The following is a 15,082-nucleotide window of genomic DNA, read 5'->3' as shown; positions in this document are numbered from 1 at the left end:
TGCAAGCTCCGCCTCCCGGATTCACGCCATTCTCCCGCCTCAGCCTCCGAGTAGCTGGGACTACAGGCGCCCGCTACCACACCCGGCTAGTTTTTTCTATTTTTAGTAGAGACGGGGTTTCACCATGTTAGCCAGGATGATCTCGATCTCCTGACCTCGTGATCCACCCGCCTCGGTCCACCCACCCCACCCCAAAGTGCTGGGATTACAGGCTTGAGCCACCGCGCCCGGCCTTTTTTTTTTTTTTTGAGACGGAGTCTCGCCCTGTTGCCCAGGCAGGAGTGCAGTGGTGCCATCTGGGCTCACTGCAAGCTCTGCCTCCTGGGTTCACGCCATTCTCCTGCCTCAGCCTTCCAGTGGCTGGGATTACAGGTGCTCACCACGACGCCCGGCTAATTTTTTGTATTTTTAGTAGAGACGGGGTTTCACCAACAGTATAATATTAAGTATTATGATAGAAGCTCCCAGAATGCTTTGGGAGCTCAGAGAATTGGTAGGTCTACCAGGCTGGTTAAACAGGAAAGGCTTCCTGGAGGGGATAACAGCTGAATACAGTTATATGCCACATAACAACGTTTCAGTGAGTGACATCATATACAACAGTGGTTCCAGAAGATTATAATGGAGCTGAAAAATTCCTATTGCCTAATACTTACTGTGTTATACTTTTTATTGTTATTTTAGAATGTACTCCTACTTAAAAAAAAAAAAAAGTAAACTGTAAAACAGCCTTAGGGAGGTTCTTCAGGAGGTACTCCAGAAGAAGCCATTGTTATCAGGAGATGACAGCTCTGTTCCTGTTATTGCCCAGTGGGACAAGATGTGGAGGTGGAAGACAGTGATACTGATGATTTTTACCCTGTGTAGGACTAGGCTAATGTGTGTCTTTGTTTTTAACAAAAAAGTTTAAAAAGTAAACATTTTAATAGAAAAAAGTTTATAAAATAAGGATATAAAGAAAGAACATAGTTTTGTACAGTTGTACAATGTGTTTGTGTTTAAGCTGTTATTACAAAAGAGTCAAAAGTTTAAAAAATTAAAAATTCATTAAGTAAAAAAAGTTATAGTAATCTAAGGTTAATTTATTACTGAAGAAAAAGTTTTAAATTAATTTAGTGTAGCCTAAGTGTACAGTGTTTATAATGTCTACAGTAATGGACAGCAATGCCCTAGGCCTTCACACTGACTCACCCCTCACTCACTGACCCACCCAGAGCAACTCCTGCTCCTGCAAGCTCCATTCATGGTAAGTGCCCTATACAGGTGTAACATTTTAAATCTTTTATACAGTACTTTTACTGGATTTTTTCTATCTTTCAATATACAAATACTTACAATTGTGTTACAGTTGCCTACAGTATTTAGTACGGTAACATGCTGTGCACATTTGTAGCCTATGAGTGATAGGCTACATACCATATATACCATATAACCTCAGTGCGTACCATCTAGGTTTGTGTAAGTTCATTCTATGATGTTCACACAACAACAAAATCACCTAAGGACACATTTCTCAGAATGTATTCCATCATTAAGCGACACATGATGGTATTAAAAAGAAAGCAAGAATTAGCCACATCCAGGGGCAGGAGGAAGGTTGTTTCAGGTAGCAGAAACAACCTGTGTAAACGCCTGGTATTTGAAAACCATGATCAATTTTAGGAAAGTCGTTATGGTATTTGTGGATATTGAGGTTGATTTCTGACAATTATATGTAAATTTATCTTGGAAGAAGCACCAGAATTCATTTCTTTGGTAAGAGATTAGGGTAACAGCATGTATTACAGAAGGCATCCTAATGTTAAACAAAAATTCAAGTGTGAATAGTAGTTTATTTTTTAAGCATTTGTATTAAATATATTCTCACTAAGGATTGAGAAGTTAGTGTAAAATAATAAAAAGTCTGAATTATATAGTATTTTAAGTCTTATTTTGTAATCTTGACTGGTCCTAATAAAATGTTGCTAAAAGATTATGTGGGAAATACCTTTGAGTTAAAAGATTTTTAAAAATGGCAATTTTTACATCAATTTTTGTGTGTAAGTGTGTTTTAAATAGAAAAAGATGTTACTTATAGCAGAGCAAATATTTCTCATGATTTTGATTATGTGTAATGTGTCCCTCTCGGCAATCAAGTCTTCAAAACTTTCTCTATCTCCTATTAAATTCTCTCTCATCATTTTTGTTTCCTATAGAGATTCTGAAGTTCTTTTTTTCCCTTCTGTCACTGTTTTCCAAACACTTACCCCTATTTCCAATTTCAAATAAAAATCAGTAATTTAAAGCAAATGGATCCAATTGCAATGTGACTGTCATTAAATCATAGTATCCTGGCTCTGTGATTATGCAAAGTATACTTTTTATAGTATATCAGAGTCATTGGGTTTATATAGTGAGTGTGTAGTCCTTTTTTTCTTTCTTTCTTGACTAGGTAATATAGTGACTGTTTCTGAAATCAATTTTCCTTTAAAAAGAGACTAAATGAACCAGGGTTTTGTTTTTCTGCTTTTATAGATTTCTTGATAACCGGCTGTTTGCTACCTGCTCTGATGACACTACAATAGCACTATGGGATCTGAGAAAATTGAACACCAAAGTATGCACTTTACATGGTCACACTAGCTGGGTGAAGAACATCGAATATGATACTAATACAAGACTCTTAGTAACATCAGGATTTGATGGAAATGTCATTATTTGGGACACTAACAGGTTTGTGAATAGGAGACCATGTTAGGATTATGAACAAAAACATTTTTTTAAAGATGATGAACAAATTCAGTGTTCTGTCGTAGCCTCAAGAAAGAAACTGGCTTTAGGAAAAACAACCAAAAAGTGATGATATCGTTAATTGTACTTACTCATATATTGCAACTGAAAATTTTAGGAGAAAATGATACAGGAAGGAGACCAAGTAGTATAGTTAGTGATGAAAACTGTCTTATAAAAAGAGTTTCCTGAATTTAAGGAAAAATATTTTTGTTATTTCTCCTGCGAAACTAAACTGTTTCTCACTTTTTCTTCCTTCAATTCTACATATATTTATTTTGCAATTTTTGTTCTTTTGTTTTCATGCATTAAAAGAGTAGTTCTCATTTGGAGTGGTACTGATCTCAAAGGGAGTGTTTAGAAATAAAGCGTGGGGCAGTTTTGGTTGTCACTACGGGGAAAGACAGCTATCTACTAGCATTTAGTCGGCAAGGACCAGAGTTTCTAAACATCCTGCAGTACACAGGTCAGTGTGCAGAGTGGACTAGTTGTCCCACCTAAAATGCCAGTTATGCCTCTGTTGTGAAACATTCCAACAAAATGTCTCCTTTTAAAGAAATTGATACTTACAGAGTTGAAGTTTGAAAAATAATTGAAACATGCCTGTTTTGCTAGCCATGGTGAAATGATAATACAGTAAACACACCATGATCATTTCTATGTGTATTTGTTTTTGTTGTTGTTCTGAGACAGGGTCTCGCATTGTCACCCAGGCTGTAGTGCAGTGGTGCAGTCACAGCTCACTGCAGCCTGGATCTCCTAGGCTTAAGTGATCCTCCTGCCTCAGACTCCTGAGTAGCCTGGACTATAGGCATGTGCCACCATGCCCACCTAATTTTTTAATTTTTGTAGAGACGGGGTCTCCCTATGCTGCCCAGGCTGGTCTTGAACTCCTGGGCTCTAGTGATCCTCCTGCCTCAGCTCCCAAAGTACAAGGATTACAGGCATGAGCCACTGTGTGTGGCCATCATGTTTGGAATATTCTTTTTAGAGGTCATATGTAAAAAGAGAGGGGCTATTCTTAGAGACTTGTAGCTACCCATACTTTTGAGTGGAAGACAAAACTATTGGTTATCTTTAGACAAAGACAAGCATACCTACTAAATGAATTTGTTTACTAAAATTTAGAAATAAAATTTGAATAGAAATATAAATGATAACTTCCAAATTAGTAGAGGGTAAAAAACTAATAAAACATGATGAATCCCATAGAAGCAGAGAAGGGAAGGAAAAAAGAGAATTATTTAAAAGAAAAGATAAGTTAAGAAGCACAAAACTGTCATATACTGCAACTAAAAATGTTGGAGAAAATTATACAGGAAGGAGACCAAGTTGTATAGTTCATGATGAAAACTGGCTTATAAAATAAATTTCCTTAATTTCAGGAAAAATATTTTTTGTTATTTCACAAAGCATAAAACTGGTAGGCAGATAACCTAAGCTTCAATCCAAATATTAATAATTGTGATAAACGTATATGGACTAAACTGTCCAGTTAAAAATAGACAGTGTTAGATTAGATTAAAAATAAAACAGAGCTGTATTTTCTTTGTAAGGGACACAGTTAAAACATACAAACCCAGAAAAGTTGAAAGTAAAAGGATGAGAAAAAACAAACAGAATTACACATCAAAGACAAAACAGTTGTAGCTACATTAATAGCAGACAAAATAAAGTTTAAGGCAAAAAGCATTATTGATAAAAAGGTACTATAACAAAAGATTAATTTCACTAAAATATAAAAGCTTATATGCACCTAAAAACATAGCATAAAAATATAAAAAGCAAAAGTGGAGAGAATTACAAGAAAGAAGTGAGAAATCTCCATCTCACTGGAAAATATTAACAGCATTCTCTCATTTACTAATAGATAAGATAGACAAAAATGGGCCGGGTGTGGTGGCTCACACCTGTAATCCCAGCACTTTGGGAGGCTGAGGTGGGCAGATGACGTGAGGTCAGGAGACCAGCCTGGCCAACATGGTGAAACTCTGTCTCTACTAAGAATACAAAATTTAGGCCAGGTGTGGTGGCTCACACATGTAATCCCAGCACTTCGGAAGGCCAAGGTGGGTGGATCACCTGAGGTCAGGAGTTCGAGACCAGCCTGGCCAGCATGGCAAAACCCCATCTCTACTAAACATACAAAAAAAGCCAGGCGTGGTGGCTGGCGCCTGTAATCCCAGCTACTTGGGAGGCTGAGGCAGGAGAATCACTTGAACCCAAGAGGTGGAGGTTGCAGTGAGCTGAGATTGCACCACTGTATACCAGCCTGGGCCACAGAATGAGACTCCGTCTCAAAACAATAACAACAACAACAACAACAACAAAAAAAAAAAAAACACAAAAATTAGCAGGGCCTAGTGGCACACGCCTGTAATCCCAGCTACTTGGGAGGCTGAGGCAGGAGAATCACTTGAACCCAAGAGGTGGAGGTTGCAGTGAGCTGAGATTGCACCACTGTACACCAGCCTGGGCCACAGAATGAGACTCCGTCTCAAAACAATAACAACAACAACAACAACAAAAAAAAAACACAAAAATTAGCAGGGCCTAGTGGCACACGCCTGTAATCCCAGCTACTTGGGAGACTGAGGCAGGAGAATCGCTTGAACCTGGGAGGCAGAGGTTGCAGTGAGGCAGCCTGGGTGACAGAGTGAGATTCCATCTAAACAGCAACAACAACAAACAAAAATGGATAAGGCTGTGGAAGATTTAAATATTATTAATAAGCTTGATGTATTACACATATTTAGAATTCCGCTCCCAACAACTAGTAAAAATATCCTCTGAAGCACACTTAGAACAGGTACAAAAATTGAGCATGTACTGAACTACAAAGTAGGTTTCAGCTGGTACCAAAGAACTATTATTATACAAACCATTTTCCCTGTTCTTAGTATCATTTAGTTATTAATTAAAAAGTCTCATGTTTAGAGACTTATAAACTCGCTTTTAAATAATTTATGAATCAAAGAAGAAATCATACTGAAGATAGGTTGAAAACTGATGAACTAAGCATCTTCCTCAAAAAACTGGAAAAAAGTAAAAGGATAAACCCAATGAAAGTAGATGTATGGAAATGATAAGTGTAAAAGCACAAAACTGATGATATTAAAAATGAAAATATAATAGAGGATTTTTTAAAGCCTGCTCTTTTAAAAAAGCTAATTGAATAGGCAATTCTCTGGCAAGATTCATCAAGAAAAAAAAGACAAAAATAACTAATATCAGCAACAAAAAAGGAGACAACAGTATAGAATAAGACGATAGATGAGCTTTATTCCCTATATACTTGAAAACTTTGATGAAATAGGCAGTTTACTAAAAAATACACCTTAGCAAAACTGGCAAAGGAAGAAATAGAAAACCTGAAATACACCTATTACTAGGACTAATATTTAGCCAATATGTACTGGTTCAGCTGAAGCACTGTGAAAAGATTGAACTTCTTCCATACTAATTCGTAAATAGGCAGTGCCCTGAGTTACCCTCTGACACCCTCTGACTACCCAGGCCCCTCTTCTAGAAATACCTCCCTCAAAACCTTCCCATGATTCAGTAGCAAAAGCCCCCGTTACACAATATGGCGATTCCAGGACCCTGTTCCAGCACAGCCATCTGCATCTATTCTGACTGGCAAGTGTTTGTGCAGTGCTTGTTATTTAAATATTCTGAATATCACCTCTGCCACAGCCATTAAAGAAATGGAAAAAATGAATTAAAACCTACCTACGGTACTAATAAAAGAGCAGTTCTGTACATTTTACAGGTGACTTCTACCAAATACTGCAAATAAGAGAACATTCTAATTTTATTAAACTGATCAGATTATTGAAAAAGGGAATTCTTACATCATGTATAAAACTAGTATGACCATGATACTTGAACTTAACAAAGATAATATTTTAAAAAAAGAAAGGCAAATCTGCATTATGAATGTAAATACAAATATTCTAAATGCAAGGAAATTGAACCCTACATTATAGAAAATATCATGACCAAGTCGGGCTTACTCAAGGAATGAAAAGATGGTTTATCAATAGAAACTGTATTAATATAATTATCCCCATTAACAGATAAAATGGGTAAATTTGTATGATTGTTTCAAATGAGAAATAAAATTCAACATTCAGTCATAATTAAAAACAAGAGAGGAGACATCATAACCAACCTTACAAAAATTAAAAGAATTAATAAGGAGTACTATGAGCAACTTTATAGCAACAAATTCGGCAACATAGATGAACAGGTAGACACCTAGGTAGTCACAAATTACTGAAACTGACTTAAGATAAATAGAAAATCTATAGACTTATAGACCTACAGCAAGTAAAGAAATCAAATTGGTAATTTTTTTTTATTTTTTTAAGATGGAATCATTGCAACCTCTGCTTCCCGGGTTCAAGTGATCCTCCTGCCTCAGCCTCCTAAGTAGCTGGGATTACAGGCGTCCGCCACCACCCCGGCTAACTTTTGTATTTTTACAAAAGTTAGAGACAGGGTTTCACCATGTTGGTCAGGCTGGTCTCAAACTCCTGACCTCAGTGATCTGCCCGCCTTGGCCTCCCAAAGTGCTGAGACTACAGGTGTGAGCCACTGTGACTGGCCTGAATTGGTAATTTAAAAGTACTCCCACAGTGAAAAGCCCAGAATCAAATGGCTTCACTGATTAATTCTACCAAATATTTACATAGTAAATAATAACAATCCTTCACAAACTCTTCCAGAATATAGAGGAGACAGGATACTTTCCAACTCATTCTTTGAGTCTAGTATTATTCTGATACTAAAACCAGACAGATACCATACAAATAGAAACTACAGGGCTGGGTGTCGTGGCTTATGCTTGTAATCCTAGCATTTTGAGAGACCAAGGCAGGCTGATCACTTGAGGTCAGGAGTTCAAGACCAGCCTGGCCAACATGGTGAAACCCCATCTCTACTAAAAATACAAAAATTAGCCGGGCGTGGTGGTGCATGCCTGTAATCCCAGCTACTCAGGAGGCTGAGGCAGGAGAATCCCGTGAACCCAGAAGGTGGAAGTTGCAGTGAGCCAAGATCACACCATTGCACTCCAGCCTGGGGGACAAGAGCGAAACTCCGTCTCAAAAAAAAAAAAAAAAAAAAAAAAAAAAAAAAAAAAAAAAAGAATAGAAGCCACAAATATTCCTTAAAAAAAAAAAAAAACTCATGCTCATGGAAAATCCTCAACAAAATATTAGCAAATCTAACAATATATATAAACATTTTTATGTCATCACCAAGTGGAATTTATCCCAGGAATACAGGGTTGGTTTAACTCCCAAAATCAGTTAATGTAACACATCATACTAATCAAGTTCAAAACCCATATGATCATCAAGACAGAAAAGCACTTGACAAAATCTCCTTGTGATAAAACTAGGCATAAAAGGGAATGTATTCAACAGCTAAGAATCTTGCTTAACATTGAAAGACTGAATGCATTCCCCCTAAGATTGGAAACAAGGCTCTCACCACTTTTATTTGAAATTATACTGGAGGTACAACATTGCACTGGAAGTGCAATCAGGTGAAAAAAAAAAAAAAAAAAGAAGGCATTCATATTGAAAAGGAAGAAGTAAAACTGTCTTCATATGCAGGAGGTATGTTTCTGTATATAGAAAATAGTAAGGAATCTACCAAGAAATCCACTAGACCTAATAAACAAGTTTAGTAAATTCACAGGATATACAATCAATTGTATTTCTACTTATAAGCAATGAACAATCCAAAATTGAATGAAGAAAATAATTTCATTCGCAATAGCATCAAAAAGGGTAAAATACATAGGAATAAATTTAACAAAAGAGGTATGAGATTTGCACACTGAAAACTATAAAACATTGCTGAAGGGAATATAAGAAGTTGTAAATAAATGGGGAGATAGTCCATGTTCGTGGATTGGAAGACTCCATATTATTAATTAATAACAAGTATTGGCAAGAATGTGGGGAAACTGGAACCCTCATTGCTGAAACCCACATTGCTGGTGGGAATGTAAAATAGAATAGCCACTTTAGAAAACAATTCGGCAGTTTCATAAAATGTTAAACATGGAGTTACCATATGATCCACCAATTCCACTCCTAGATATCTACTCAAGAGAAATGAACATATATGGCCACACAAACACTTATACATGAATGTTTATAGTAGCACTCATAATAAGCAAAAAATGGAACCAATCCAAATATCCAGCAAGTGGTAAATAGATAAACAAAATGTGGTATATGTATGCAACAGAATACTATTTGGCAATGAAAACAAAGAATTGATACATGCTACGACATGGATGACCTCAAAAAAGTATGCTGGGTGAAAAAAGCCAATTTGCAAAAGACTACTTACTGTACGATTCTATTTATATGAAATATCCAGAACAGGTAAATCTATAGAGATAGAAAGTTGATTAGTGGTTGCCCGGAGCTAGAGTGGGAACATGATTGCTAATGGGCAGGAGGAATCTCTTAAGGTGATGAAAATGTTCTGAAACTGGATTGTGTTGATGATTGCACATCCCTGTATTACTAAAAAATTACTTAATTGTGGCCTGGCATGGTGGCTTACGCCTGTAATCCCAGCACTTTGGGAGGCCGAGATGGGTGGATCACCTGAGGTCAAGAGTTTGAGACCGGCCTGGCCAACATGGTGAAACCCCGTCTCTACTAAAAATACAAAAATTAGCAGGGCATGGTGGTGGGCGCCTGTAATCCCAGCTACTTGGGAGGCTAAGGCAGGAGAATTGCTTGATCTGGAAGGCAGAGGTTCCAGTGAGCCAAGATTGCACCACTACACTCCAGCCTGGGCGACAGAGCGAGACTCCGTCTCAAAAATAAATAAATAAATAAATAAATAATAAATAAAAATAAATAATTACTTAATTTACACCTAAAATGAGTGAGTTTTATGGCATGTAAGTTATACCTCAATGAAACTCCTGAATCATTAATTAACTAGAGATAGAAGGAAATTTACCAAATGTATATACTAAAAAATTACAGCACATTTTAAAATGGTGAACCTTAAGAAGTTTTCTCCCTAAAATCTGGAAGAAGAACTTGCTCACTGTTACCACTACTGTTCATCAGTGTCATGGGGTGGGTGAAGTGGGGGAGGGTACTAGTTGGTGCAATAAAAGAAGGAAGAAAACAATTATATATGGATTAGAAAGAAGAAAACAATATTATTCACAGATGATATATCAGGGGTTGGCAAACTATTTCTGTAAAGGACCAGGTAGTACATATTTTAGGCTTTGTATGATACACAGTCTCTGAGCCATCATAGATGTACATAAATGAATACATGTGGCTGCGTTCATGAAAACTTTATGAAACCAGGCAGTGGTCAGGCACAGTGGTTCATGCCTATAATCTCATCACTTTGGGAGGCCAAGGTGGGAGGATTGTGTAAGCCCAGGAGTTTGAGACCAGCCTAGGCAACGTAGTGAGACCTCATCTCCAAAAAAATTTTAAAACATGGCCAGGTGCGGTGGCTCACGCCTGTAATCCCAGCACTTTGGGAGGCTGAGGCAGGCAGATCACAAGGTCAGGAGTTCAAGACCAGCCTGATCAACATAGTGAAACCCCCATCTCTACTAAAAATACAAAAAAAAATTAGCTGGGTGTGGTGGCGGGTGCCTGTAATCCCAGCTACTCGGGAGGCTAAGGCAGAATTGCTTGAACCTGAGAGGCAGAGGTTGCAGTGAGCTGAGATCGCACCACTGCATTCCAGCCTGGGCAACAGTGCAAGACCCCGTCTCAACAACAACAAAAAACTTAAAACATTAGCCAGATGTGGCTGTGTGCACCTGTAGTCCCAGGTACTCAGGAGGGCGAGACAGGAGGACTCCTGAGCCCTGGAGTTCAATGTTGCAGTGAGCCATGATTGCACCACTGCACTCTAGCCTGGGCAACAGATGGACACCCTGTCTTTAAAACATAAAATAAATAAAACCAGTAAGTGGGCCAAATTTGGCCCATACGCCAAAGTTTTCTAATCCTTGATCTATATAGAAAATCTTAGAAATTTCTCAGATAAATTACCAGAATTAGTAAGAATTAACAAAGGTCATTAGATATAAATTATGGAAGAGAGTAGGGAGGTTCCTCAAAAACTTAAAAATAGAACTGCCATATAAATCCAACAATCCTTCTACTAGGTATATATCCAAAGGAAATTAAATTACTATGTCGAAAAGATATCTGCATTCCCATGTTCACTGCAGCACTATTCACAGTAGCCAAGATATGGAGTTAACCTAAACGTCCATCAATGAATGAATGGATTTAAAATGTTGTAATATACACAGCAAAATGCTATTCAGCCTTAAAAAAGAAGGAAAAATTGTCATTTTCAACAACATGAATGAGCCTGGAGGACATTATATTAAGCAAAATAAGCCAGGCTCAGAAAGACAAATATCACTTACATGTAGAATATAAAAAAGTCAAAAACTCATAGAAGCAGATAGTAGAATGGTGGTTACCAGGGACTGGGACAGGTAGGTGAAGTACAGTGGAGGGAAATTTTGAAAATACAACATTTCAATTAGGAGGAATAAGTTCAAGAGATTTATATTGTACAATATCACGACCACTGTTAATGACAATTTACTGTTGTTATTATATATAATTGAAATTTGTTAAAAGTAGATTTTAAGTGTTATCATAAATGCTAAGTATGTGAGGAGATATATCTATATATATCTATATATAGATATATAGGAGATATATATATATATATATATATATATAAATTAGCTTGATTTAGCCATTCCACAATATATACATATTTCAAACATCATGTACACCATTAAAAAAATTTATCTTTTTAGGCCTGGCACGGTGCCTCACACCTATAATTCCAGCATTTTGGGAGGCCAAGGCAGGTGCATCACTTGAGGTCAGGAGTTTGAGAGCAGCCTGGCCAACATGGTGAAACCCTGTCTGTACTAAAAATACAAAGATTAGCCGGGTGTGGTGCCGCACACCTGTAATCCCAGCTACTCGGGAGGCTAAGGCAGGAGCATTGCTTGAACCTGGGAAGAGGAGGCTGCAGTGAACCGAGATTGTGCCACTGCACTCCAGCCTGGGCAACAGGCTGGAATACAGTGGCACAATCATAGTTTACTACCACCTTGACCTCCTGGGCTCAAGCCATCCTCCTACCTCAGCCTCTCAAGTACCTGGGACCCCAGGTGTGCGATACTCTGCCTGGCTACTTTTACATTTTTTCGTAGAGACAGCGTCTCATTATGTTGCCCATGCTGGTCTCTAACTCCTGGCTCGAGTGATCCTCCCACCTTGGCCTCCCAAAGTGCTGGGATTACAGGCATGAGCCACTGCACCTAGCCAACAAGGAAATTTTAAAATAAAGGGCATAAACTGCCTGGGCACGGTGGCTCATGCCTGTAATGCCAGCACTTTGGGAAGCCGAGGCAGGTGGATCACTTGAGGTCAGGAGTTTGAGATCAGCCTGGCCAACATGGTAAAACCCCGTCTTTACTAAAAACACAAAAATTAGCTGGGCGTGGTGGCAGGTGCTTGTAATCCCAGTTACTTGGGAGGCTGAGGTGGGAGAATCGCTTGAACCTGGGAGGTGGAGGTTGCAGTGAGCCAAGATCATGCCACTGCATTGGGCGACAGAGTGAGACTCTGTCTCAAAAAAAAAAAAAGACATATATATATATATGAGAAAATATATATATATATGAGAAAACATATATATATATGAGAAAATAGATATTGAAAAGTTACCCAGAATATAACATATGGAAATGAAAAGATAGAAAATATAAAGGAGCAAGTTATAAGAAAAGGAGAGTCAAACCTGAATGTTTCATACATATATTTGGAGCTCCAAAAGAATAGAGAAAATCAGCGATAGACAATATTGGAATAATGCCTGAGAAACTTTCAGAATATATGAATAATATGAATCTTAAGACTTGGAAAGTCAAACAAATCCCAATAAAGATAAATAAAAAAAGATCCAAATTTACATATACTGGTGAAATTGCAGTGTATGTAAATTTCATATGTAATTTAGACATATGCAAATATGTCTAAAGACAGAGAGAGGATTAACCAGAGGGGGAAAAAAGATAAATTACTCAAAGTAACAGTCAGACTAATAGCAGACTCACAAATAGTAACAATGGAAGATAGAACTCTGTGGAAAATTATCCTAAATATTCAGAAAGCAACAACGACCTAAAATTATATGCTCAGCTAAACCTTTATTCAATAAGATGAGTTGAGCTGGGCATAGTGGCTCTCAAGTGGGAGGATCACTTGAGACCAGGAATTCAAGACTAGCCTGGGCAACATAGCAAGACCCCATCTCTTCAGAAAATTTAAAAATGAGTCAGGAGTGGTGGTGCACACCTGTAGTTCCAGCTACGTGGAAGGCTGAAGTGGGAAGATCCCTTGAGCCTGGGAATTTGAGGTTATAGTGAGCTATGATTGTGCCACTGCACCCCAGCCTGGGTAACAGAGGAAGACCCAGTCTCTTAAAAAAGAGTGAAATAAAGATTTTCAGAACAGGCGGGCATGGTGCTCACGCCTGTAATCCCAGCACTTTGGGAGGCCAAGGCAGTGGATCACCAGAGGTCAGTAGTTTGAGACCACCCTGGCTAACATGGTGAAACCCTGTCTCTACTAAAAATATGAAAAATTAGCTGGATGTGGTGGCAGATGCCTGTAATCCCAGCTACTCGGGAGATTTATATTGTACAACATGACCACTGTTAATAACAATTTACTGTTATTATATATAATTGAAATTTGTTAAAAGTAGATTTTAAGTGTTATCATCATAAATGCTAGGTATGTGAGGATATATATATATATAAAAATTAGCTTGATTTAGCCATTCCACAATATATACATATTTCAAACATCATGTACACCATTAAAAAAATTTATCTTTTTTTAAAGGCTGAGGCAGGAGAATCGCTTAAACCCGGGAGGCGGAGGTCGCAGTGAGCCAAGATTGTGCCATTGCACTTCAGCCTGGGCAACAAGAGTGAAACTCTGTCTCAAAAAAAATAAAATAAAATAAAAAAGATTTTCAGAACAATAAAAAATGAGAGAATTTACCTCAACAAAGTCTAACTTTAAAAAATTCTGGCCGGGTGCAGTGGTTCATGCCTGTAATCCCAGGCATGGGTGTGGTGGCATGTGCCTGTAATCCCAGCTACTTGGGAGGCTGAGGCAGGAGAATCACTTGAACCCAGCAGGCAGAGGTTGCAGTGAGCCGAGACAGTACCATTGCACTCCAGCCTGAGCAACAAGAGCAAAACTCCATCTCAAAACAAAAAAAAAAATTCTGAGGAATGCACTTCAGAAAGAAAGGATCAAAAAGGAATGTTGGAGATGAATGAAGGAATAATGAGCAAAAACATTATTAAGCATGTGTGTAAATCTAAAGATACATTGACTGTAAATTCTATTTTTTTAACAGCTGGAAGTTTTACAACTTTTTCTTCTGGTACTCATTTTCACTATATTTTCTCATAGAATTATATCCTGTTATATGCTCAGGCTGGTGTGCAGTGGCGCAATCATAGCTCACTGCACCCTCCACATTCCAGGCTCAAACCATCCTCCCACCTCAGTCTCCAGCTAATTTTTAATTTTTTGTAGAGACAGGGTCTTGCTATGTTGCCCAGGTTGGTCTTGAACTCCTGGGCTCCATCTGTCCTCCCGCCTCAGCCTCCCAAAGTGTTGGGATTACAGGCGTGAGTCACCACCCCCAGCCTACTGATCATTCTTATTGGTATCAAAAATATGCATGTAAACTGACATTAATTTTTAAAATTGTTTTCTGTGACCACAGGGCTATTAGTGTTACATTTCTTCTGGATTTAATGATCATTACAATATTATTAGCCTACAATTGATTAAAACAACATATATTATTTTAAATAATAATTATTAACATAAAATAAAATTTATTGGAAAGACATCTCATTTTTGAAGTTTCCTTTTTTTTTTTTTTTGAATAGAGATAGCGTCTATCTGTCTGTCACCCAGGCTGGAGTGCAGTGGTGTGATCATAGCTCACTGCAGCCTCAAACTCCTAGGCTCAAGTGATCCTCCCACTTCAGCCTCCTGAGTAGTTGGAACTGTGAGTGCACACCACCACACTCAGCTAATTTATTTTAATTTTTTAAATTTTTGTAGAGATGGGGTCACCATCTTGCCCAGGATGGTCTTGAACTCCTAGGCTCAAGCAATCCTCCTGCCTTGGCCTCCCAAAGTGCTGGGGTTACAGGCATGAGCCA

At 38.0% G+C, this 15,082-nt stretch overlaps 2 protein-coding genes across 4 annotated transcripts in view; one reads left to right on the top strand and one right to left on the bottom strand.

Moving 5' to 3' along the window:
- Window positions 1–15,082, bottom strand: part of TOMM5 (translocase of outer mitochondrial membrane 5) — a 495,867-nt gene that overhangs the window by 253,988 nt on the left and 226,797 nt on the right. The window lies entirely within an intron of this gene.
- The window catches only part of DCAF10 (DDB1 and CUL4 associated factor 10), a 61,855-nt gene that overhangs the window by 38,809 nt on the left and 7,964 nt on the right, over window positions 1–15,082 (top strand). For 2 of the 3 annotated variants that reach the window (XM_050762129.1, XM_050762128.1), the window contains exon 3: window positions 2,515–2,712. The exons of the other annotated variant lie outside the window; for it this stretch is intronic. In XM_050762129.1, coding sequence (XP_050618086.1) covers window positions 2,515–2,712 — 198 coding nt within the window. The remainder of the gene's footprint in view (window positions 1–2,514; window positions 2,713–15,082) is intronic. 3 annotated transcript variants of the gene reach the window in all.

This window comes from Macaca thibetana, chromosome 15 (genome assembly GCF_024542745.1).
Source record: "Macaca thibetana thibetana isolate TM-01 chromosome 15, ASM2454274v1, whole genome shotgun sequence".
Classification (NCBI taxonomy): Eukaryota; Metazoa; Chordata; class Mammalia; order Primates; family Cercopithecidae; genus Macaca; species Macaca thibetana.
The sequence above is the reverse complement of the archived record's forward strand: the minus strand, read 5'-3'. Positions and strand labels throughout refer to the sequence as shown.